Below are 25,083 nucleotides of genomic sequence, written 5' to 3'. Positions count from 1 at the left end.
TCCAAAGAACAATAGATGGAAATAACATCTCAGTCATATGCAGGAACTGCAATATGAAAGACGAGACCATAAACCACATAGCAAGCGAATGTCCGGCGCTTGCACAGAACAAGTACAAAAAGAGGCATGATTCAGTAGCAAAAGCCCTCCACTGGAGCCCGTGCAAGAAACACCAACTAGCTTGTAGTAATAAGTGGTACGAACACCAACCTGAGGGAGTGATAGAAAACAATCAGGCAAAGATCCTCTGGGACTATGGTATCAGAACAGATAGGGTGATACGTGCCAATAGACCAGACGTGACGTTGACTGACAAAATCAAGAAGAAAGTATCACTCATTGATATCGCAATACCATGGGACACTAGGGTAGGTGAGAAAGAAAGAGAAAAAATTGATAAGTATCAGGACCTGAAAATCGAAATAAGAAGGATCTGGAATATGCCAGTGGAAATTGTACCCATAACCATAGGAACACTAGGCACGATACCAAGATCCCTGAAAAGGAATCGGGAAAAACTAGATGCTGAAGTAACTCCAGGGCTGATGCAGAAAAGTGTGCTACCAGAAACAGCTCACGCAGTGAGAAAAGTGATGGACTCCTAAGGAGACAGGATGCAACCCGGGACCCCACACTATAAAAATCACCCCGTCGAATAGGATGACTGTGATAGACCAAAAAAATAAATAAATAAAAATAAATAAATAATAATAATAATAATAATAATAATAATAATAATAATAATAATAATAAAATTCCTCATAGCATGAATCTTGAAACGCAGAAACAAATCCACAATTATGTAAGGGTACAAATATATTTAACAATAACTCTAAATACAAAGCTTTCGGGGATCTGTGGATTTGTGAAAATTATTATTTTCATCAATTTCGGGACACATGCATACAGAAAAACATTCACTATCAAAATGCTGTGACGTTAGTAGAGGACAATCGACAAATAATGTTTAAAAACGAATCAAAACCAGTCGAATTTGTTGCTGACCAAAAGCGGAGTTACAGCTGAAAAGGTCATCGATTTCGGAGTAACGCACCAAGAAAAATATGGCAAGATTTCGTTCTGCTTGAACGTGCTTAAAAATCGACAACGCTAAGAATATTGATAAAACATAAGTGCAATTAATGAACCGGAGCTTAATGTTCCTTAAACACAAGGCGCGCGCACATGTTAATACACACATATATATATATATATATATATATATATATATATATATATATATATATATATATATATATATATATATATATATGTATATATATATATATATATATATATATATATATATATATATATATATATATATACTGTATATATATATAATCAGCTGAGAAAAAATGTCGTGTATGCAAAATGCTGTGACACCGGATTCACTAAATGTCTGATGAATACATACCTCTGTGTGTGTGTGTGTGTGACTGAGAGAGAGAGAGAGAGAGAGGAGAGAGAGAGAGAGAGAGAGAGACTTTACGTGATGCTTTCCATTAATTAGAATAACTGTAACTCATAGCTGACGAAGACCACTTGAGCTAGGCAGTTTTTACAAGTTGGTCGTATATTTCTAAAAATGCGTTCTGAGTTTCTATTACATGATTGTTTCTTAATTTGAGGTATATCATGTATAGGCGGAGCATTTTCCACGCATCGCGTTTGTGCAGTTACCGTTTAACACGAGATCAATAAAAAAAATCCAGTGAGAATTCAGAATACCAACGGAAGCCTCCAAAAAGGATCTCCAAATCTCGACTTCTCAGGTGTGTCAAAAATCTGACATTGTACTAAAGTGGTGTGACTTCCTAAAATGACAAACACCCGGGAGTCCGTCTTTTCACTTGATGCGCAGAAAACTGTTGTGACATTCGCACCTGCCTTGGCTCTTTAGTATAACAAATGTATAAGCTTATTAATTACTATTTGTCACACGAGGTATTCTAATAAGAAAATTTCACTCGAAATGGAACAAAAAATAAAATCCTTTGTATATCACTGGATTTATGTAATATTACTTTACAAGACGCAAAGCTCAAAGTTTCTAAAAATGAACACTGGCGATGAAGGCATTGCATAATCTAATATGTTTGTGTCTCACTTTTCAAGAATTCGAGCAAAAACAATCAAGATGATGGCGATTCTGGCAAGAGAGAAGGTTAACTTACTTAACTTACGGAGACTTACTAAGGTATTCGACTTTACGAGAGAGAGAGAGAGAGAGAGAGAGAGAGAGAGAGAGAGAGAGAGAGAGAGAGAGAGAGAGAGAGAGAGAGTTTACTACACATACTTTACTGTATAAACGTGACACGTTCATATATATATATATATATATATATATATATATATATATATATATATATATATATATACATATACCGAATGTGTGATTCGCTTCATTATTCTCGTCAAACACCTTGGGACTGTAAGGCCAAATCATGCCTTTAAAAATGGCTCTTCGTGACAGCTCAAGTTCACCACGATCATTTGGCACCGTGTAGATATGTTACCATTGCCATGTCCTTTCATATCTGTGCCTAAAACCGTCCGTTTTTATAGGTATCTGTTCGCTTCTCTTAATTTTCTTTAACAGGTAATTTTGTCTCACCCCAATAAATGCGATGGCATAACCATTAATAGTTTTTTTTTATACATTATCGATAAGGGTGCATCATTTAAGTCGCTCCGCAGGGCATCAAAACTAATCTGAGCCGAGGTGACAAATGTGCAAAGCAGATTGAGCAAACTGAATTTCAAAACCCAGCTCATCTGCAAGTAGAACTTGCAGTTTCTTTTTCTTTCCTTGCTAGGTATAGTAGTTCTTTTGTCAGCGACACTTCCGTTGTTCAGTATTTAGTAGCACATATTACTTGCTTAAAAATGGCTAGAGATGGATTATATCTAGTTTGTCTATAAGAATCTCTAATATTTCTTTTGAAAGAGACAAAATTTTAGACCTGGCACCCACTCAGCTTTACCAGTCTATACTTGCTGCGAGATAACTCCAAGAAATTCCTTCCTTTCAATTATAGTTAGCCTACATGACCTAAGTATCAGCGGCAGCTGGCTCTCGAAGACTGGGCTTCAGTGTTTAGGCTTTTGGATCTAGAGCCCTTCTCTAAAAGCGGAGTCATGCTTTGTTCCATGGAGCACCTGATTACTTGCAGTGTCTTACTATTTATACTTCAGTTTATATTAAATTTTCTTTTACCTAGTTTCCATTTTTGCAGGTTTGTGTTACAAAATACTACCTTTGTGCAAAAATGAAGAAAAATCTAGAGAGAAAGATAACGACAATCATTCAAACAAATCATCCTTGATAACCCTTTGAATAGGGAAATTGTGAGGAAGCAACCAAAATATAAAAGCAATATTCCAGCAGGACTGACGAAGCCTGCAACCGATCAAGAAAAAATTTCAAGACATCAAAAGCAATCAATTTTCAGCTGACGTAGCGATCTGAATTTTTTTCTCCAACACAACTTTAAAGTAACCTAGACGATCAACATATTCGGAGAAACTGGGGTTATATTACTTTTAATCACAGAGAGCTTAGGAACTGGGTGAGTAAATAAAGAAAAACTGAACCCCACTCACTTTGTTCTTTTGAGTACCTTCTGATGAAAGATACTTGGACCACTAAAGATTTTCAACTTAACCCTTTCACTGCAGACTTAATGAACCTTTTTACTTGACTGAAATCAATTCAACAAGCTTACTTGTGAATTAGCTAAGAGAGATGCAAGATTTCTGGAATAACTTTCTATCATGTGCACTCAATATATATAATTTTAGAAATATCATGCAGCCACCATAGAAAATCAGACTTCACTCTCTTTTAACAACTGTCAGTTGAGCTCAAAACCATTTCCTTTAAGACTAAACCAAGCTTTGCACTTTTGTGAATCAGAATTCATATCTATATGCAGGAGATAGGACGTGCCCATTGACTGGAAATCTTGTTTGGAAATGTACACACTCCCTTAACTAAGGCAAACTTCCAGTCAACATTTTTGTGACAACTGAACCGGAGAGGAAAGCTGCAGACACGACTATCTCGGCAAAGTAATGTACGAACTCGTTCTGGGATAGATTTGCTAATAGATTTATTACCACCCATGGGATAAAGCCAACTGATTTTGAACACAATACTGCCAATGCCACGCCAGTCAACCAGTACCTTTGAGCAATTGGAACAGTTCTATAACTCGGAAAATACAGTACTCAGGACCTGTATATGTTGTCGTTAATTACGATTTACCTGAACAACAAATTCATTTTGAAAAAATACTCCGGTCGCATCTGGTACTCCAAAAGTGCATTACCAATCTGGGTGCACTTCGTAACATCATTTTATGGAAATAATCGTAAAGGTAAAACTCCACAGAAAGATCTACTGAATTATAACTCAATACTGCTCATCCCTATTTCTCTACTTTTTGCTGAAGTTAAACTTTTTCAGCCATGTCTACTGCTGAATTTTTTGAGGCCAGAAGCTAATAGCATCGTCTGTGCGGTCATCTAAAAAGAACCATCCATTTGATAAGGTATTTTACAGGAGGCGGTGGCATTCTGCGATTCCATCCTAACTATTACTTCTGCATTATTACCCTGTAAACAGGATAATTCTTTATACGGTAATTGTCAAAACAAGTTACTTAGCCAAGCTGTGTAGGTGATTTCGCTTTCTTATGACCATAAGAGATGCACTGGGCAATAGTATTACAGAAAGCTATTAAATACTATCCAATAATATTGCCAATGTATACCTAACAACCGTGCATACTATTCATGGTGACTTTCTCAAGAATTATTTTTGCCAAGATCCTTTGTCAAAATAGGTATTCTATGGATCTTAAGACTGTTGGCCTTTTCCTCGTTAATCCCCAACACTGGGAATAGTAAAAATTCTCTTCATACGAGAGAGGCTGACTTGAGAAGGTATGGATGGGTACAAAACTCAGGATGAGAAAGAAGCAAAGTCCTTTGTAGCAAATGAACTAAGCGTCTTTTAAAGATAATTTATTTACTTTCTGCGGTCTTCTATTTTGTTTCCATTCTCCATTGTTATAGCTCTTTGGTTTTGTATTAACCCAATTATCTACTTTACCATGACGCAAGCTTCCTTAACATGGACTTAATGCATACCTTCTCTGTACTTACAAATGCCTCGTGAACAAGGCTATCATCATCACCATCTCATGACACTGTAGCCCAAATTCAATTAACGGTTTTACTTTCCTCATACTAACTGGATCTTCCCTTAAAACAGAAACCTAAAATAGATTTGTTTATTATCTGGCTGCCCGAGCTCAATCAACTTCTCAGGTGTGGTTAGTGCAGAGATCAAAATTATTTTTCAAATACTGTGAATGTTATGAGTGCGCCATTCATGAGGTTATTTACTCTTGGTAATAAACTTCCACTCTTGCAGAACACGGAGGCTTTACCCTCGCAGGAGACCATCAGCTGGGCTGACGGCTTCCTTCTAGTTTACTCCATCACAGACCGCCAGAGCTTCAACTGGGTGAAGCGGGTCAGACTCCACATAAGCGAACGCAAAGGTCGCTCGGGTTTGTGTGGGACGACAACCCTCACGCCCATGCCTCCCGTCCCGGCAGGAGTGGGCGGGGATGTTTCTCCGACCCTAGGACCACCCATGGTGTTGCTCGGAAACAAGGCAGATATGGTGCACCTGAGACAGGTGTCGTCCGAAGAGGGTGAGTTTGCATCATTCACAAAATTATTATAGGGTTTTATGATAACAGCGGTATCATAACACCACTGAGAAACGTTAAGTCAGGAAATATGTATTCAGGACTGGTAGGATGCCTGAAATGAGTTTAATTTTGATTATAGTTAAAATACAATAACCGCATGTAGTTAGTACTTTGTCTTCAAACTCTTTTCTAAGTGAATAATCCTAGCAAAGATAATAGTTATCACACTAATTAAATTATTGTGAATACCTTGATTTTAAATACCCGCTATTAAGAAAATTACCGCAATTTAGCATTCTCTTTTCATGTGTAAAGTAACACTCGAGGACTTATATTCTGTCTTTATCTGCTGTAACATCTGCATCTACGACAACTGTAACAACTGTAGCTATTCTATTTCCTCCCACTACCTTTAATGGTTGCTCGTCAGTAGCTTTAAATAACTATTATAAAGGGTTTCAGGTAATTCATATAACCTTATTTCTCCACCGAGACTAAAACAAATCCTACATTGCCTTAAATACATATTAACTGAGCCCCCATTACTGAAATGAACATCAAGTTAAGAAGTGGCAGTCTTCTCTACTGAGGAACTCATGGTCCTTTTCCTTGAAACAAAATAAATAAATAAACGTTTGCATAACTATAATGAGCAATGAATTTGCTACTATAACAATACCTCATAATTATAGTGAGCAGTGATGTTCATGTTTGCCAAATTTTCCATGGTTCTTGACCTCTAATTTTGTTTAGCATTAGTCTATTTCAAAAAACATTTCTTAAATAAGTAGTTACAACTCTAGTAAAATAGTAATAATGAAATTATAATCTATCCATAAAAATACATTGCCGGTTAATGAAGTCTCGTAACGGACACCAACATTAGAAGTTCTGAAAAATGCAAATGTATAAAAAGCTGCCATTGTCAAATTCTGGTGATTCCTGACAATTCAGACTTTCCCACCATTCAGGTCTCACACAGTAATCATGTTCCAGGTTTAGCCTACTTTCCGGAAATATAAACAGAAATGGCAAGAGCCATCAGTGCACCTCATGTACATGCTGTAGGCCTTGTTGAGGTTCTTTGCAGCATCCCTTCGGCCCCTAGCTGCACCCCCTTTCATTAATTTCATTTTACTTCAGTTCACATACTCCCTCTTCGATCTTACTTTCTATCCTCTCTTAACAACTGTTTCAGAGTGCAACTGCAAGGTTTTACTTCTGTTACATCTTTAAAATCTTTTTACTCTCAATTTCCCTTTCAGCACTGAATGACCTAAAAAAGTCCCATTGCATGGGTTTTGGCCTAAACCTTATATTACATTCCTCTACGCACACACACACACACACATATATATATATATATATATATATATATATATATATATATATATATATATATATATATATATTGTATATATTATATATATAGTACATATATATATTATAAACATACATATACATCTATATATATTTATATGTGTATAGAATCGACAGATCCCTTTTTACAGATACGTATGTAATTTTAATAGCCACACGCCCTCGTAACTTCTCGAATTCTTTGCACTTTTTCATATGCTTGTCACTACAAAGCCTCAGATCCAAATGTAAGATTTATGAGGCAATTCTAATGTCTGTGGGAGCTGGAATTGAACCCGCATCACGAGTTCAGGAAATGAAAGAATAAGCAATTTTGAATAGAAAATTTTCTATAAAGATGCATTTGAAGGCTTCGTTTGTCAATCAAATGTATTTTTAGATACTGAACAAAAGAAAAAAAATGTATGCATCATTGAAACCTTCTCCCTCTCCATTGATGGTACTCGTTGGACACAGATGAAAAAAAGATAAAGAAAAGCAAGCCTAAGTGAATCTCCCCTTCATCAAAGGCAGGCTCATTTATTTCACACCCTTCAAATATTTAAATTGTATTATTAAAAATCTTTCCCTCTCCATCAAAACTATTCATCAGACACCAGTCATAGACATAGGCCTAGTCATGACTCCCGAGTCAACCATTCCGTGACGGGGTGGCAGGACAGAGCACACTAGAATTCAATGATCACAAATCAACATTTACTCGACTTATTTGATATGCAAAGCCGTACGGTACCGCTCTAAGCTAATCATTAAAATGAGATGACTTGCAAGAAAAAGAATTATAATTAAAAGACAAACAATCCACTTGTCTCATTCACTTCATACATCCCTTCCCACATCCCAGGCTACTCCGACCTCTCATTAACAACCTCCCTGCCCGAGAGCATCGTTAATAATGAACAGTTATTCCCCTCGTCGACAAACGAAGCCTTGAGCTTAAAATGCATATCTATAGAATATTTTCTGTCCAGGAATTATTTTTCTTTCTTTTCCCGAAATATTTGCATAAACTCGTGTTACACCTGTACATACTGTATATATGTATATATATATATATATATATATATATATATATATATATATATATATATATATATATATATAACATATATTTATATGTATAATGTATATATATGTATATACACAAAAAGGAATGCAATATAAGTTTTAGGCCAAAGTCCAAGCACTGGGATCTACGAAGTCATTCAGCGCTGAAAGAGAAATTGAGAGTAAAAAGGTTTCAAAGACCTAACTGCAGGAAAACCTCGCAGTCACACTACGAAATAAATGTTAGGAGATGGTGGAAAGTAAGATGAAAAAGACAATATGAACGGAAGTACAGTAAAAGGAATGAAAGGGGTTGCAGCTAGGGGCAGAAGGGATGCAGCAAGGAATCTTAACTAACGCCTACAATGCACCGTATGAGGTGCACTGATGGCACTAACCCCTTAAGGGGTATTTTATATATATATATATATATATATATATATATATATATATATATATATATATATATATATATATCATAAATATATTTATACACATATTAGACCATGAAAACTTGTAAAAAAATTCATGCAGATCATTCAAACGTTTTCGTTTTGCAACTGCACTTGATGATGGAGTTTAAAGTAAACGTTATTATCTTAATAACTGGAGATCCAATGACCATGCTCATTAACGACCCAAACATTGTTGACTGTATTTTAATTGTACTTAAAGAATGCGGGTGAAGAAGCGGTATTCGGGAAATGGTTGACCCTCTTTTTTTTTTTGCGTGCTTTCCAGCACCTCTCGGCGTCGTTAAGATTAAAATACGAAGGCATTAATGGCGCCAGAGAACCTGAGTTACTGGCGCAAATAGACTATGTGAACAGTCCAAACGTGGAACGCATCAAACTTATTTGACTTCTTGAAGTTTATCGCAGTTTCCTCCTTTTTAAAATTGTGAATTGCGTCAGTTCTCCTCATCCCATATTCAGAGAACACCAGAATCATCTTATTTAGAAAAGCCTGGAAATACTTGATAGAGCCCTACATTATGGGACACCGGCGTGTGATAAACGATATAGTCATTTTTGATGCATTTACAATATTGGAGGATCTCTCTTACTTCCCCGCAAATTGTAACAAGTCAGATGTCTATGCATCGGAGTCAATGTTAAGTGAGAGAATAAGTTTACACACTGCTACTGTGACATCACAAAAACACGGGGAATAAGACAAACAGCAGAAAACAACCATTACTTCAAACACGAAAACAGAAAACACGACAGACGGGCAGAGAGACAAAGAGAGAAACACGTCAAACAGCAAAATAAACTTGGCAATATTAACCCAAGGCAAAAAGGGGTCTAAAAATAATCGGGTACTTCCCTTCAAGTGTGACAACATTGCCCCAATAATGTCTATGTAATGAGCAGAGCCACGGGTATTTAAATCTCGCATACCACCGCTTCACGCTATAGATACTCTGGAGCTCTCAAGGTCAAATGGGGTTTATTAAAGGAAAACTTATAATGCTCTGTCACTCTCATTTTCTTTGCTATTGGCTTTATTTTTGGTTATATTTGTACAGTACTTAATACTAAAAATCACAAATACATGGCGTAATTTTGATATAAAAAAGCATGCTTATGGCTAACGACAGTATCTCATATTTTGTGAGGCACTGCTACAGTTAACTTTACCATTTATAATATTGTATTTGTACTTTATACTAAAAATCACAAATACATTAAAGCTTAGAACATATTATAGAGTAATAGATACTTATAAAGTAATGATAATACACTTCTCTTATTTACTGAAAGAGGGTTTTAAATTTCCTCTACCTACGTGCTCAAGCACTGAAACCATAATATGAAAGCACCTTTTAAATACTTGAATTATTCTAATGTAAATAAGTAACTTGCAGCCTTACTTACTCAATCTATGGCATACAAAAACATAACCGCAGAGAATGCAGTTATAAACATATCTGTCGGTAATTATACCCTTCGATTAGTCAGACAAAAGGAATTTCTAAAACCCCTTATTAAAATCCCCTAATCTGAAAACAAAACTGAGAATACCAATCTTACATCTATATTACATATCAGAAAACGAGTCAGCAATCACATTTAATTTAAAAACAAATTTCAAAAATAACCACTTACACACAAAATACCTTCGAACATGCGACTTTCCACCTTTACTTTTCCAGGCACTTAATTTCCAGGTAAGATAAGTCAGGCATGTGTTAGCTCACAGTAAATATGTCAATCTGAACCGATTTTCAGATACCAAAATGCAACTGGAGAGAGTCACCAACGACCTCACCAAGTTTCATCAACATCCGCTCATTCGTTCTCGGGAAATTTTGCTATCACGAAACTCGTACCGTATTTTCTTTCGACTTCAACGGCTAACGTAATTAAATATTTCTCTTTCTCACGTTAAATTACTTGACGTTGGGATACATGTACTTGTAGGTCTGCGTGCAAATATCCTAAAAGGAAACACGGTCGAAGAAGGTGGCGAGAAGATAAAGATGAGAAAGCAGCTGCAGAGACATTCGCTAAAAATAATGAACGACGGGACTTGATGAGCAAGACTTTGTCTGAAGTTAAGCGAGGTGGCTATGAGGCGCTGTGCAGTGTCTAGCTGTTGTTAGGAGTGAAGGGGCTGGGCGGGATATACTGATCATGAGGCTTCAAGTGATATATTGCTTGTTTAACACCAATAACCCTATCAAACACCCTAAACGAAGATCAAAACTTTTACTGACGCCCACTTATCTCTGATGCGAAATGGATGTATAGTTGTAAACAAATTCTTAAAATATGCTTGTCTTCTCTAAATAAAAACAAAGTTTTAAATCCACATCTCACTGCGGAGAACACAAAAGAGAACTCTCTCTCTCTCACACACACACACACACACACACACACATATATATATATATATATACATACATATATATATATATATATATATATATATATATATATATATATATATATATATTATATATGCATGCATATGTAAATATATCAGGAAAATAAAATCATTTATGGGTAGCTGGACTAAAGCTTCAAATCTAAGACAGTGCACTAATAACATGTCCTACATCCTATCCCCTTCCCCAGGTGAGATCTTAGCCAAGGACCTGGAGTGCTACTTCAGCGAAGTGGCGGCGTCCGAGCAGGTGCTGCAGGTGGCCAACGCCTTCCACGAGGTCTTCAAGGAAGTCCAAAACGTTAGGAAGAGGAACAAGACATCGCTTCTGGATAGAGTTTTAGGGAACAAGGCAACCAAAATCTACGTCCGAGGCAAAAGCGATTCCGCGTTACCCAAAGAATGACTATTGAATTTGACCGTGTAAATAAGACACGTGGGAGGAGTGTGACGATTCGAGGTTCCTTTATTCTCTTTGTCATCTGTCCTGTAGGTCTCTTTGTTTCTAAGGTCATCAGCGGTGTGTTTCAGCAAGAGGGCTGGCGACTGATACTGGTTTGAACTTTTTTAACAGACGAACAGTGGGACGACATAATTCATTAATTTTATATATATTTGAGTCTTACACAAGGAAAGTGGTACGAAATACTTTTATGAGCTATTTTGTCAGCATTAGGCGATTTACTTCCATTTTCAAACAAAAGAACAAATGTGCACAAGCACCAAAATCCAGGTTAGGCACTAATTTATCTCAAAATTTCAAAGTAAAATCCAGAATCACAAACACTATTAAAAATCTAAGCTTAATGGACAGAATTCCCTTTCCAGTCTTCGTAACGGGTACGATTCAGTGAATAAATCATTCTGATGATAAGAATTATGAGATTTTTCAGAGGAACACATCCTTCTCTAATTCCATTCATTTACACGAAGATTCGCTTTTATTATCAAAAGTATCAAAAAGGAGAACAATATTTATCAAAACCGTCTGGAATAAGATGAAATATTCAGCTTTGAAACTCATCACCGTAATCATAACAATTTTCTAATATTTTTCCCCCCAATGTTCAGGTTTATCCAACAACTCGTAGCAGTTTCTTTCGATAAAACCTGCCAAACCTAGTCTTTGAACAAAAGTCACTGGAGAGCTATCGCTACAATCGGGTTGGAAAAAGAAAAAAAAGTTTTCTTCATAAGCGAGGTTATCTTGGGTTTACATGAACAGAACAGTAAATACTGTTGAAACATATTGTAATTACCTTCAAAACTCTTGGTTTATTGAATTACATTTTAAAGCTGTCAAGATGGTATCCAGAACCTAAACCGTTTAATAGCAAGTCGTCTATCTGTACGACTATGGTGTTAAAAGTCAGCAGTATGTCAAGACTAATGAAAAAAGCAAACACTTTCAGAACCTATATAAAGCTCTTGTGTCAGGTACTTGGGTCACAAAAATACATTAAATACATGGGAATTATCCATTAAGCTACAATAATCACTGGTTGCAATGACAACCCTTCTCCCTGATGTTCTTATTTACACGGCATCCTTTCAATTTTCACGTAACAGACGCACAAAATACAAAATATTACGACCCCATCGCAAAAATAGATATGGACTGAAATCTTATCTGATGGGCTCTCCAACACAGGCCACCGATCACGAGTAATTTAATTTCCGAGTCTTACTGTCCATACAAGATGTTCTTGAAAGAAACATTATATTTCCTCGAGGTGTTAGCAGCAACGGATTTCGTTTCACCGGAGGTAAATCCAGAAAACTTCTCGGGATTGCATGTTTTTTTTAAGTGTTAACTAGTTGATCTGTATGAAAGTGATATGCATAGATTAATGGTGCTAGAGTTCTCTCATTAGATAATAAAATGAAAATGTCTCAAAGGGTTTTCGAGTACCTTGGACCTGCACGGAAACAAAGTATACTGAACACTACATATATGAAAAAAAATGCCTTAAGAATTACACATGAGTGTCACCCTTGTACCACCATAGACTTCTTTAAGGCAGATGGGGCATTTGTCTATACATCAGTCAAGAATACAAACGTATACAGGAAAGGGAACTAGTCAACTAAAATAACTGGTCCAATATTTGTATGTGTACATCACTTATACACCTATTAACAGATAAGTTATGAATAATGTTAACCATGTAATTCACTCATTTCTAGGACATCATATACGGAAATAATTTCTAAAGTAGGATTAGTTGACAAGATATTGGCAGACTGCAAAAATTATGGCTTGTTTACATGGGTAATGTAGCCAGATGACTCCAATGTGCTGCCCTCTATATATCGTTTTCGTAATACAGAAACCATTAATTAGTAAGGAATGATTCTTCAAACATTTTCTTGATTACCAATGAGATGTGTTATGTTATGTTCGGCTGCCAGTACGCCTTGTTCGTTCTAGCAAATTTTAGCTTAATTTAATTTACTTCTTTGGAACTGTGCTCTACTACGTGATATTTTAAGAATTTTAGAATATTTTAACAAATAATGTAACTGTTAACAAATCACTCTGTATATGATCGTGCTGAAGTGCCCAAAGTACAAAAATATTTTATTCGTGAAATACCGTCGTATTTGGAAATGGGCACTGGTTCTGAAAACGCTGATTAGCCCACAGTAGGCTATTCAAGAGGAGCTGCCCAAATAAGCGTGTTGTGTAAAGTAAATAAGCAAGGTACATAAGCAAATATGGTTTCTACGATCTATGTCTGGCAAGATCCGTGGCTTTTTAGACTTTTAATTTAGCATAAAGGCAAAGAGGAAAAATGGGTAACAATTCATTATTTGGGCTACAAGCAAAGATTGAGAAAAAAAGAGTAATTTGCTAATGAAACGAAATTTTAGACTATATCAATTTTTCTGACTAATATATTTCAGTAAAAATTACATACACTATATACTGTACATATATATATATATATATATATATATATATATATATATATATATATATATATATATATATATATATATATATAATATAATATATATATATACATATATAAATATGCATATGTCAAGTATATATATATATATATATATATATATATATATATATATATATATATATATATATATATATATATATATATATGCATACATAATATGCAACCACTAACACCTACATAACTTATAACAGTAAATACTTGAGACAAAAGAGAAAAACAGAAACATATTTTATGAATTTAAAGTGCAATGCCGGACATTACACTCATGAAGCCTATGACCTATGAGAAAAATGAAACCTAATTAATGCATACAAAATACAAAGGTAGGACACCTCTTTATATCAGCACACAAAAGAAAAAAAATATATATATATATATATATATATATATATATATATATATATATATATATATATATATATACTGTATATATATATACACATTTGTTACATATATGTATATATAATATATAAAAAGAAATATGTATATATATACTGTATATATATATATTAAAATATATATATAGTATATATATATATATATATATATATCTTATATATATATATATATATAATGATATATAAAATAAAAATTTATATAAATATATATATACATATATATATATATATCACTGGCTCACTGGGAATTAAATCAAATTATAATATTAAGAGACATTGAAGACATGATCTGGGAGGAGCAAGGCTCTTATATACGAAGTGTGAATACGCGTACTGGGTACACAGGAAGAGATGAGAGTGCAGTGCTGGGTGGGAGGTAAACCTTCTTGCTTACACGTATACACACACACACACACACACACACACACACTCACGTTCCTAAGCCTTAAAACATCAATGGTCTTCGACGCGCAGCAGATGAAGCCATGACCTTCCCGCTAATAATAATAAAAAAAACACTGAATAATCCCTAACAGTTTCACGGAAAGTCGTTACGAATAAAGAGTTAAGGCAAACAAGGCACTAATAATACCTAGCCTGTAACTATGGATGTCACTAGTGATGAGGTTCTCCATGTGTAAATTTTAATTACTTTGGCAAAATGTTTCTAAACACAATTCTTACTATAAAATCAACTTTTGAATATGATTAACACCATGAGAAAGTAAGACATTCTTTTTCAAAATTTCATATAAAACAACAATAAAAAAAAAATAGATCATAATATCAATTTTCCAGCTACTGACATTTTGAACAACGACCCAATAAACATACATTATCATTACAAAAAAAAAAAAAAAAAAAAAAAACAGGTAAACATACTTTCAGTGAGTTGATCTTAAAAAAAATCACAGCATAGCTTAGGCAGGTACAGTACTATTTTTCATATACTTAAAGCAACATACAAACTATATATATATATATATATATATATATATATATATATATTTAATTATACATATGTATACAGGTATATTACACACACACATACATATAATAATATATATATATATATATTATATATATATATATATATATATATATATATATATATATATATATATATATATATATTAATAGTGGACTGGTAAGCGAGGAATTTTCATTCGTAAACAACGCAAAGGCAGCAAGAAACAGCTTGAACGGAATGAGAGCATATATCACAGATAGTATTCTAGTAAGAGACACCTTCAATCACTAAAAAAAAATAAAACTTAAGTAAATATCAGTACAAACGGAAATCTTAACCTAAAGTTATGTAGCAGCTCATCGCTCCCAGTAAAGCTTTGTCGTCTTTTTTTTCTGTCATTCTTAGTTATGTTTCTTCCCATGTCCATTAGAATTTTATCAGAGAAGACACATTATTATTATTATTATATTATTATTATTATTATTATTATTATTATTATTATTATCTAGCGAGGCCATTGAATCACATTTCCAGACTCATAGGATTTGTTTTGAAGCAAAAGTTGACCATCGAAGCACGGGTAAGTGGGACGAGAACAAAGGGAACGGATGAAAAAACACACATTACTTGAGCATTTCAAAACATCTAATCGTAGGAAAATGATCAACCGACTCCCTATATCACAAAAATGGAGCTACAGAGTGAGAATACGAGGGCTTGGCTCAGAAACCCTATAACGCGATGTATCACCAGATAATGGAAAGATGAGAACATTTTCTTCAGAACGGTATGCACTAAGACCATCATCTGAGGAAAAATTAAAATACCATCCCCGAAACATGCCCCTGCACCCAATCTATAGAATGGCCACGTCGAGTTTCTTCATACCTACAAAGAAGTTGCAGTACCATTATTGACACATCGCCAAAATATGCAACGTGCTACTGCAAATTTCTTTTGAAAAAAGCTAAAATGTAGCCTTACTATCGAGCAAAACCGACCAATGAGTATGAGCTGTAACCACGGGTACAAATGGAAATATCGCAATGCTTTAACATATATGGAGTCATACTTCAAAAACAGGCAATATACCGATAAAATCCCCCAAAAATTGTTCAGCCAACATTTACTCCGAAATCCGGCATGTTCAGTACATAATCTAAACTTACATACACGCTACATATTCGTAATTCATAGATTTATGTAGCTTTGGCCGGTAAGGTTATAACAAGCAGTTTCGTTTAACATATGCTGCCCGATAAAAATTCACCTTTCTGCGATCTACCATATTTGTTACTTAGGAAGGCTGGCGCCAAATCATCACTATTTTGTACTCACAATATTAGTTATGGCTTAAGAGTTACGTAGCACATACGATAATTCTCATCAAACTACAAATACTAAAATAGAAATTCTTACTTCCACCTCCAAGTGAAAATTTCCTGTGATTCCTCTGAAATAATTGTACCAATAAAAAGGAAACTGTGCTAAACTACTTAGGACAATATTGCTCTAAATATCTAATGATTTCTAATGAACCTTCACCGAGCTTTGGCTTCTCAAACTCACCACCAAAATAAGCATAAATCCTCTTTGACACTAACCCAGTTATGCCGGTTACTTCATAGAACTCTTTCTCTACCATCCTCCTGAAGACACTTACCATGTTGCATGCCAATGTTTCACTTGTCCATGTACTTCCGTTTTTTCTTTTCTCTTCCAGTTCTCTGAGGAAACAATTCTTCAGAGCAAACCCTGAGGGTATTGGTATTTTCCATCGTCTAGAGTTCCACCAAGTGAATTTATTTTTAATAGATTTTGGCATCCATGGCTCAGCTTTCATGCAAGACAAAAGAGTTTTGCAAGTGAGATAAACTTCGAGTTCTTCTGGCTGCAGGGATTTCAGTATATCAGCTTCAAAATTTGCGAATGAAAGTCTCCATTCACCATCACCAATACTCGAAATGTAAACATGAGTCTCGGACTTTGGAGTAAGGTAAGGCCTTTCTAAATTCTTTGGCCACAAAGCTCTCAACACTGGAACTAAGTCAATGCCAATTAAAAGAAGAGGATATTTGTTTCCCTGCCATGCAAACGCAAGGCCCACTCCTACCTGGGTTCTAGTTATACCAGGTGGTACTAAGCTCAAGCGACAGTCTGAAAATACATGAGTCTTCATGCACTCAACAACAACTTTATAAAACTCATCCTTCCAGTTTGACTTCTGCAATAATGTCTGCATTTCCTTATCATGGGAAGAAACTGTCAGATCTTTTGGATGACCCTTTAAGAGTGCTTTCTTTTTATCCTTTATCTGAACCACTGTAAGATTTAGGATCTGAGACTGATCAACACAAAAATTAAAATCAAACTCATCTGGTGCATGAAGGCGTGTGTTATCAGCAGCACTTCCCAGCAATTCCAGCTTTCCAGTAAAAATGGGATTCAAAAGAGCTATCTCGTCTCTTATCTTCTCAAGCTCTTTAATGACCACCTGCTTTACTTGACCTGCCTCATTCTCATTAAAGTTTACACAGAGAGAATGGCTCTGTTCAACAACATACGAAAGAGACATTTGATTCAATTTCTTTTTCTCTGCTTCAGCTGGATCATTGCACGCATATACATCTTCACCCCTCTCCAGAAAGTCTTTTAGAACATTATACTGATCAAGAAGAGTATAAAAGTTCGTCCTAACAGAAATGGGATTATAATTTGACAAATTTTCTATATTACGGTCCTGCATAAATGTAGTTAACTGTTGATAAGCAGATTCGTGACCAAACATAGCAGCAAAATGGGGAGGAGTGTGATGAAAGCGATCTTTTGCGTCTATCTTGGATCCTCTTCTTATGAGTAAGGTGCATAAGTCTGAATGTCCAAAGGCTGCTGCTTGATGAAGTGCTGTGGTGCCCATGTGATCCTCCAATATCATACTGGCATCAAGATGAGCCACACTTAATAGCAAATGCACCAACTGTGAAAGCCCCAACTGAGTTGCCAGAAGAAGGGCTTCTGCTCCTAGATCGGCACTAGCAGAAATCTCATCACTTTGGACGCCAATGTGAATTTCAAAAAGATTCCTCTGCAGATTTTGGATTTTCATCAGTTCAACCTTCGTTTCACTTTCTTTAGCCTTCTCTATTTCATCATCAATTTTCCTGCACTCTTTGTCAAAGATGCTCTGAAAATCAAAAATATTGGTGAGAAGTTTCTGTTAACTCTAAAACAAACATATTTTCTACAGCCATAATTTTATTTCTGATTACTCCAGATTCTATTACTCATCAAACATGTCATCAAACTGGGACTTCCTTACCTTTTCAAGCTCCTGCAAATGATCCTCTGGCAGCAGATCCCTGGGCAGCACACCGGAACCATCAGGAATGTATAGGCAAGCACTGCCTTGAGCAATCTGATGAGCTATATCCCAGAGATGGCACTGTAATGCCATTGTAAACGGAGATTCGCCACTCTCAGCATCTACAGCAAAGGGTACTCCTCCAGCCTGTTGCAGGAAAGCTGTTGTAAGGCTACAGTTAGACTTCACAGCCTGAACCATAAGAAGAGTGAGACGGTCACTCGAAGGTTCTTCCCATACCATACAATAAGGATCAGAGCTCTGCGACAGGTCAAAGGTACTGACAGTATTACTTTCGGGCCAGCGAGCAACCCATGGGGTGTTGCTTCTCACTTTTTCCAGTAAATGTCTGATTCCATTCTGCAGTTCGTCCCTTTCAGGACTGACTCTACGAAGTTCTTCTGCTAACACATACGCTGTCATCTGAAATGGGTAGGCTCCATAACCATACTACCTTAATGGTAAAGATCATATATCTTCATGTTTCAATTTAGTTCAACAACTCGTAAAATCTTCTATTACTGTATGAAAAGTAACGAGCATAAAATATGAGAAATATACACTAACTTTCGAATTACATATACAAAATTTCTTAATGAGCTTCCATTCGGATTCATTAGTCAGTGGTGAAAAGGGAGGCCGTAAAGTGGAAAACAAACATATAATTATCCGAACTGATATGGAAAGCTAATAAAAGCTATCAAGCAGCCCAATGCCTTTCACAGAATCATATCGTCTGATATGAAATTTTCCAAATCAGAGAAACAGTAACGATTTTCCAAATTATCATTTGTATTTTCACATTATCCTTCGTTTATAATCAATCCATTACTTTTGACGGGGTTGTGACACATATTCCACTTATGTCATTTCCTAAATTCTAATATGGAGACTAATGTCATTTATGGGTCTCTATTAATCTACAACCGAAGAAGACAGGTCCGACTAAAACAGGCTTAGGATTTTTTTTTTTTTTTTTTTTTTGGGGTGTGGGTGGGTTAGACGATCTTGTTAACCGTCGTATGAGATTCATTTGACATAGACTGATCGAATATGTAGGAAATATTCATCCCACCATAAACAAGAAGGGCAAATATTAGTTCTCTTTAAAAAAAATCAATGCAATAGAAGTTGAAGCTTAATCAGGACAGTTATAAAACTGAAATGGCCGGCAAAAGCAGACTTACCCTAGTAATTATCATTCTCACGTATGTTGAGACATGGGGAGAAATCCAGGCAATCTGCAAAATACTGAGGCCCTGGAAAGTTGTCGTAACTGGAACCCCACACGCTAGCAGAAGTGTCAGGATCCTCCTCCGATTGGCTGTTATTGCTACGAGAAGGGCGTGATTCGAATGCTGTCCAAAAGGCTCCATTGGGGCGCCATTACGAATCAAAGTTGATGCTTTAAGCACATCATCTCCCTGACCAATCAGCTCCAACAACTCCAGGTAAAGTGCTTCTCTTTCTTCGTGGCTCTGCCGTAAATGATAATCGAAACTTCAGAGAATGTTCTCAGACACGCACTTGCACATGACAAGGCACATAAGCACCCAAACATTTTTATTTCATACAAACACGAAATGCATCACAGCATTGCGCTGGCTTGCCAAATTTCGAGTAAAAATGTACTACAGTATTAGCATTTCTAATCATCATGAAATTCTTTGAGCGCGACGGTTACGTTTCCCGGTTATGTTATATGAAACAAAAAAAATTACGGGAGGAATAAGCAATAATTACAGCACAGATACAGCAACAAATTGCTACAGCTATCAGAGTCTTATGTATACTCGTATACTTAAAAGTAAAATTTAGGAATAAAAAACTGTCATAACAAATCCACCCAGTTATTGCTGACTTTTTCAGTATGTTCTAAAAAAAAAAAAAAAAAAGTAAGATTTCACGGTCAGTCTCTATCAAAAGGCAAAAACAAGTCAAATTTTACTAAAGAACTCTTCTCAGGGTAATATTTCCGTCGCGAGGACGAAAAGTACTCAATATTTAAATGCCAACAAACCTTTGGAGGAGGAAAGTAACTTTCAATCAATTCAGCTACGTCAAAATAGCCGTTGGCTCGTGCCAATTCGGCAGGGGTTCGATTCTTCCTATCTCGAACTCCTGGGTAAATAAGACAATCATCTAGGAGCATTTTGACCATCTTAAGATTACCCCTTTCAGCTGTAATGTGAAGAGTGGTGTTTCCATATTCATCTTGATAATATCCATCGAAGGGTTCAGGTTGGTTACGCTTCAACATGGGAAATACATAGTCGCTGCCATCTGCAGCCCAATCCAGAAGCCACTTCTCTATGTCGTACCTCTTCTCGCACTAGAATTGGAAGAACTTTCACTTTATCATTAATCTTCATGTATGAGGTTTGAACATTTTTAATTCTTTAACATTCAGCCTCCACGCCCCATATTGCAAGCGCATTTAAATAATTCACAGTAAGGTAAAACATTCTATGTAATTATTTTCTGTTAATCATATGATGTACAAAATTTGAAAATAATCTGTAAAATTACACTTTCAAGACCTAAAGAAGTAGTTTTACAGCTCAGTAGTTTCAATCCTTAAGTCCAGATATTTTTGAAAATATTTTTACTTTTAACTGATTACTGGAGGATTTCAGTTTACGGTATATTTAGGTATTTCCACCAATATTAATCAGTAAAACTTAAGCCTAATGTAAATTAGATTAGCTCAAATGTAGGATAGACCATTACATTTTATCTTCGTCCCTCTTTGAAGACCATTCTCTATTATTAAACGGTTTACGAAAAAGAAAACGATGACGCACGACTCATTTCAGCCGAAACGAATAGGGTAAACTTATTACTCTTGAAAAACGGTTCAAAAACTCTGTCATTATTTAATGACTAAACCTGTTATCATTTCTAATATGAAAATGAGTTGTGTTACTGTCCTTACTCCATCATTTCCATTATTAAAAAAGTAAACTTTTTTTGTTTTAACAATAATCCGTTTCCCCTAATTTAGAAAAACATACAACTGCTGAAAACTTCTAAAACATTTAGTGCTAATAAATCTCTCTCTCTCTCTCTCTCTCTCTCTCTTTCTATATATATATATATATATATATATATATATATATATATATATATATATATACATGCATATATATATATACATGCATATGTATGTATGTATGTATGTATGTATGTATGTATGTGTGTAATATATATATGTATATATATATATATATATATATATATATATATATATATATATATATATACATATATATATACACACACACATACATACATACATACATACATACATACATGGCCATCTATATATACATACACATAATACCTATAAAGTATATCTATATACACAAAAGGGTGAGATATGTCTCATTGAGTATTTTAATATCTTTGTGGAAGGAGTGATGCAAGATATCACAGAATGGACAAATATGAGGCTAAATTGTTGGATACCAAAATTAGTCAACAGTGAAGTGGATGATTTTTAGACACTGCAGAGTGTTGATGGGGGTTACTGAAAAGAAACTGAAGACTTATTCGTAAAAGAGTAAGTTGGAAATTAATGCAAGCAAGAGTAATGTTACAATGGCAAAAAGAAGATGGAACAATGAAAGCTAATATGGGTGGTGAAAGAAAAGCAGCAATTGGTTCGTGTAGGTGATTGGGAATAAATTCAACTGTTGATGGTAAGATGAGAGGAGAAGTGAGTCAAAGACTAAGTGAAGAAAGGCAGCAAGGGTTACAGAAAAGATCTTGGAGAGAAAAGGTCTATCAATGGAAGTAAAAGTTAGAATGCATTACAGGACTGATAAAACAGTTCTCCTTGACTGGTGTGAAGTGGTTCTGAATGCATATGAAAGAACATGGTTAAAGCTGCCGAGATTTATTGTTTCGTACATACAGATTATGAAGGATTGAAAGGGTGAGAGAAGAACTGATATGTACAAGTAGTAAAAAGGTTAGAGTAAGTGAAACGATGAAGAGAAAAGAAAAAGATAGTTTGGTGAAAAATTTGTAGAATATGGAAGTGGTGGGAGGAAGAAGGAGAGGTTCACCTAAAAATTGCTGAAATGATGAAATGGAAGATGTACTGGAACAGAGTCTTTCACATCCTGGAAGGAACAGAGAGCATGCAAGAGGTGAATAACATGTAATGTGTAGGGAAACTGGATGTGCTGCTCAAGCATTCTCTGTGTAGGTTTATGAAGCAGCTTATACTGTGGAAGTGTATCTACACGAGGTTTTTTTCAATGGATGAATGTGGCTGTACTTATCTTGATTATTCTCTAACACATCCCCTAATTAGAGGAAACTGCTCACTGCTATATGTCACTAATAAACCATTTCCCACAATAGGCAGCAGCTCTAAACTCACTAATATCCTACATCCTAACACACACTGCACCACTCACCTGTATCTCAAATGTACTCTCGAGGTTCCCGGTTGCTAAGGCTCTTCTGCTCCAATATCTCTTAAATACCATTCAACTACCACTTTTGCTGTTTCCCTCTCCTATTTCTTCTCATAACTCCCGAACTGTATAGTTTTTACCATTATATCGTCCTCCACTGATTATCATGACCAAATCACTTCAAAACAGTCTCAGCCTTCTTTTCTTCTATGCTAACCAATTTCTGCACCCATTCAATTCCTACACTTCTTTATGTGTGCACTGACGAAAGCTTCATCGTGATGCAGTGATAAGTCTTCCCACCATGCCTACATATATGTTTGTTATAATGGTATACACTTCTGGAAAGACATCGGGGACAAATACCTTAAGATTTAAATAGTCATCTACGTAACTTAACAGTCACAAGCCTGACCAATCATGAACTTCATGAACTTTTACTTACCTTCTGGGGAGGAGTCAAAGTAGTGTCTTCAGTCTGTCCAGCCTTTTTGATGAAATACCAATATACATCGCTCATTCCTAGTTCATCGGCAAGATGGCTAGGTGTGCGGCCATCGTTGTCTTCTGCATAGATATCAAACTTCAATTCAAGAAGCCTCTTCACAGCATCCAACCTCCCACTCATGCTTGCAATATGCAGGGGAGTCCAGCCATGAATGGTGCGCAAGGTGAGGTCAGCGCCAGCGTCTACCAGACGGTTAATGATTGGGATGTGATTGATTCTAGCAGCAACATGTAATGGGGTGTAGCCCAAGTCATCCTTGGGACTTACATTCAGGCCCTCCTGAGATAACAAGAAGTCCACCGACTCCAGGTCCTCCTTCATGACACAGGTGTGCAGGACAGAATTCCCTGTTCAAATAAAATTGTTAGCCATGGTCATCTATTTTTATTAATTAATGCACGATAGTTACCCAAGCTTCTCTAAGAATGTTATATTTTTACGCGATCTTAGTAAATATCTCTTAACCACTGACATGGCATTATCAGTTTACTATTCTATAAGGCCTGTAATATAATTTGCTCACCCATATGCTATTGATACGAGTTTATAAGCAGAAAAATGGAATGAAAAGCCTGTACGTTACATACTCTTTCCACTACTATCATTACTAAAATACCCTATACAAGCAAGTCTTTCTGTGGTTTCTGCGGAAAACAGAAAATTGGACTGACCCGCAAATAGTAGCAACATCTTTGGTTCAATGAAAGTTTGACTTTATATGATATTCTGTCAGACCAGTTCAGAAGTAATAGAGGAATCATTCCCGCAGTCTTCACAGCATTTAATAAACGAATATTTTTCACAGCCCTTTATATCATATAGCTATTTGTCTCTTTTCGTAAGGTAAGTCCATCATAACCAGTGCAACGACCTCATCATTATTTTCATTATTAGATAAAACAAAGCTGGATTAGGGATTTTACCCGTCTTGTTGCCCTTCAGAAGAAAAAATCCTTAGGATGTTACCCTTTATACAAAGACAAGACTGCAATAAGGTGCAACTCAAAGGTTTACTTTAACATAGAAAAAATATTTCTGAATGCAAACAATAATAGTAGCAGGTGTAAGCAAGGTCAGGCTGCTGCTGAGGTAAACAGCATCGCACAGATCTGACAAAATGAAACATTCGATATTCACTAACTTGAAAAGAAACTGTACTCAAACAACCAGACTGCTCTCTTTGCTTCCAGGACCCCTAGTTTCTTGCCTTTAATGTGGCCTATCTAAACTGCAGGACCAACGCATATGTCTCGTAAAAACAAAAGTTATTCTATTTTTCAGATTTTTCCTTCAAAACATGGCACATTTTTGCATTACAGAACAAGAATTTCTCAAGTTCACGTAATGTCATAGCGTAGACGCAATACGTATGCCATAATACGAGAGAAATACA

General features: G+C 35.6%; 2 protein-coding genes across 5 annotated transcripts in view; one reads left to right on the top strand and one right to left on the bottom strand.

Moving 5' to 3' along the window:
• Positions 1 to 12,946, top strand: part of LOC136836679 (ras-related and estrogen-regulated growth inhibitor) — a 137,912-nt gene extending 124,966 nt beyond the window's left edge. For both annotated transcript variants that reach the window (XM_067101153.1, XM_067101155.1), the window contains 2 exons: positions 5,444 to 5,729; positions 11,240 to 12,946. In XM_067101153.1, the coding sequence (XP_066957254.1) occupies positions 5,444 to 5,729; positions 11,240 to 11,454 (501 nt within the window). In that variant the 3' untranslated portion in view covers positions 11,455 to 12,946. The remainder of the gene's footprint in view (positions 1 to 5,443; positions 5,730 to 11,239) is intronic.
• Positions 1 to 25,083, bottom strand: part of LOC136836675 (ankyrin-3-like) — a 264,679-nt gene that overhangs the window by 237,779 nt on the left and 1,817 nt on the right. For 2 of the 3 annotated variants that reach the window (XM_067101149.1, XM_067101150.1), the window contains exons 2-6: positions 23,628 to 24,037; positions 20,776 to 21,087; positions 19,943 to 20,233; positions 18,714 to 19,178; positions 17,058 to 18,578 (exon numbers count right to left, since the gene is read on the bottom strand). In XM_067101149.1, the coding sequence (XP_066957250.1) occupies positions 17,058 to 18,578; positions 18,714 to 19,178; positions 19,943 to 20,233; positions 20,776 to 21,087; positions 23,628 to 24,011 (2,973 nt within the window). In that variant the 5' untranslated portion in view covers positions 24,012 to 24,037. Of the gene's footprint in view, positions 1 to 16,021; positions 18,579 to 18,713; positions 19,179 to 19,942; positions 20,234 to 20,775; positions 21,088 to 23,627; positions 24,038 to 25,083 lie in introns of those variants that run through there. The other variant, XM_067101148.1, reaches the window with a different exon arrangement.

The sequence above is a fragment of the Macrobrachium rosenbergii genome, chromosome 56 (assembly GCF_040412425.1).
Source record: "Macrobrachium rosenbergii isolate ZJJX-2024 chromosome 56, ASM4041242v1, whole genome shotgun sequence".
Classification (NCBI taxonomy): domain Eukaryota; kingdom Metazoa; phylum Arthropoda; class Malacostraca; order Decapoda; family Palaemonidae; genus Macrobrachium; species Macrobrachium rosenbergii.
The sequence above is the reverse complement of the archived record's forward strand: the minus strand, read 5'-3'. Positions and strand labels throughout refer to the sequence as shown.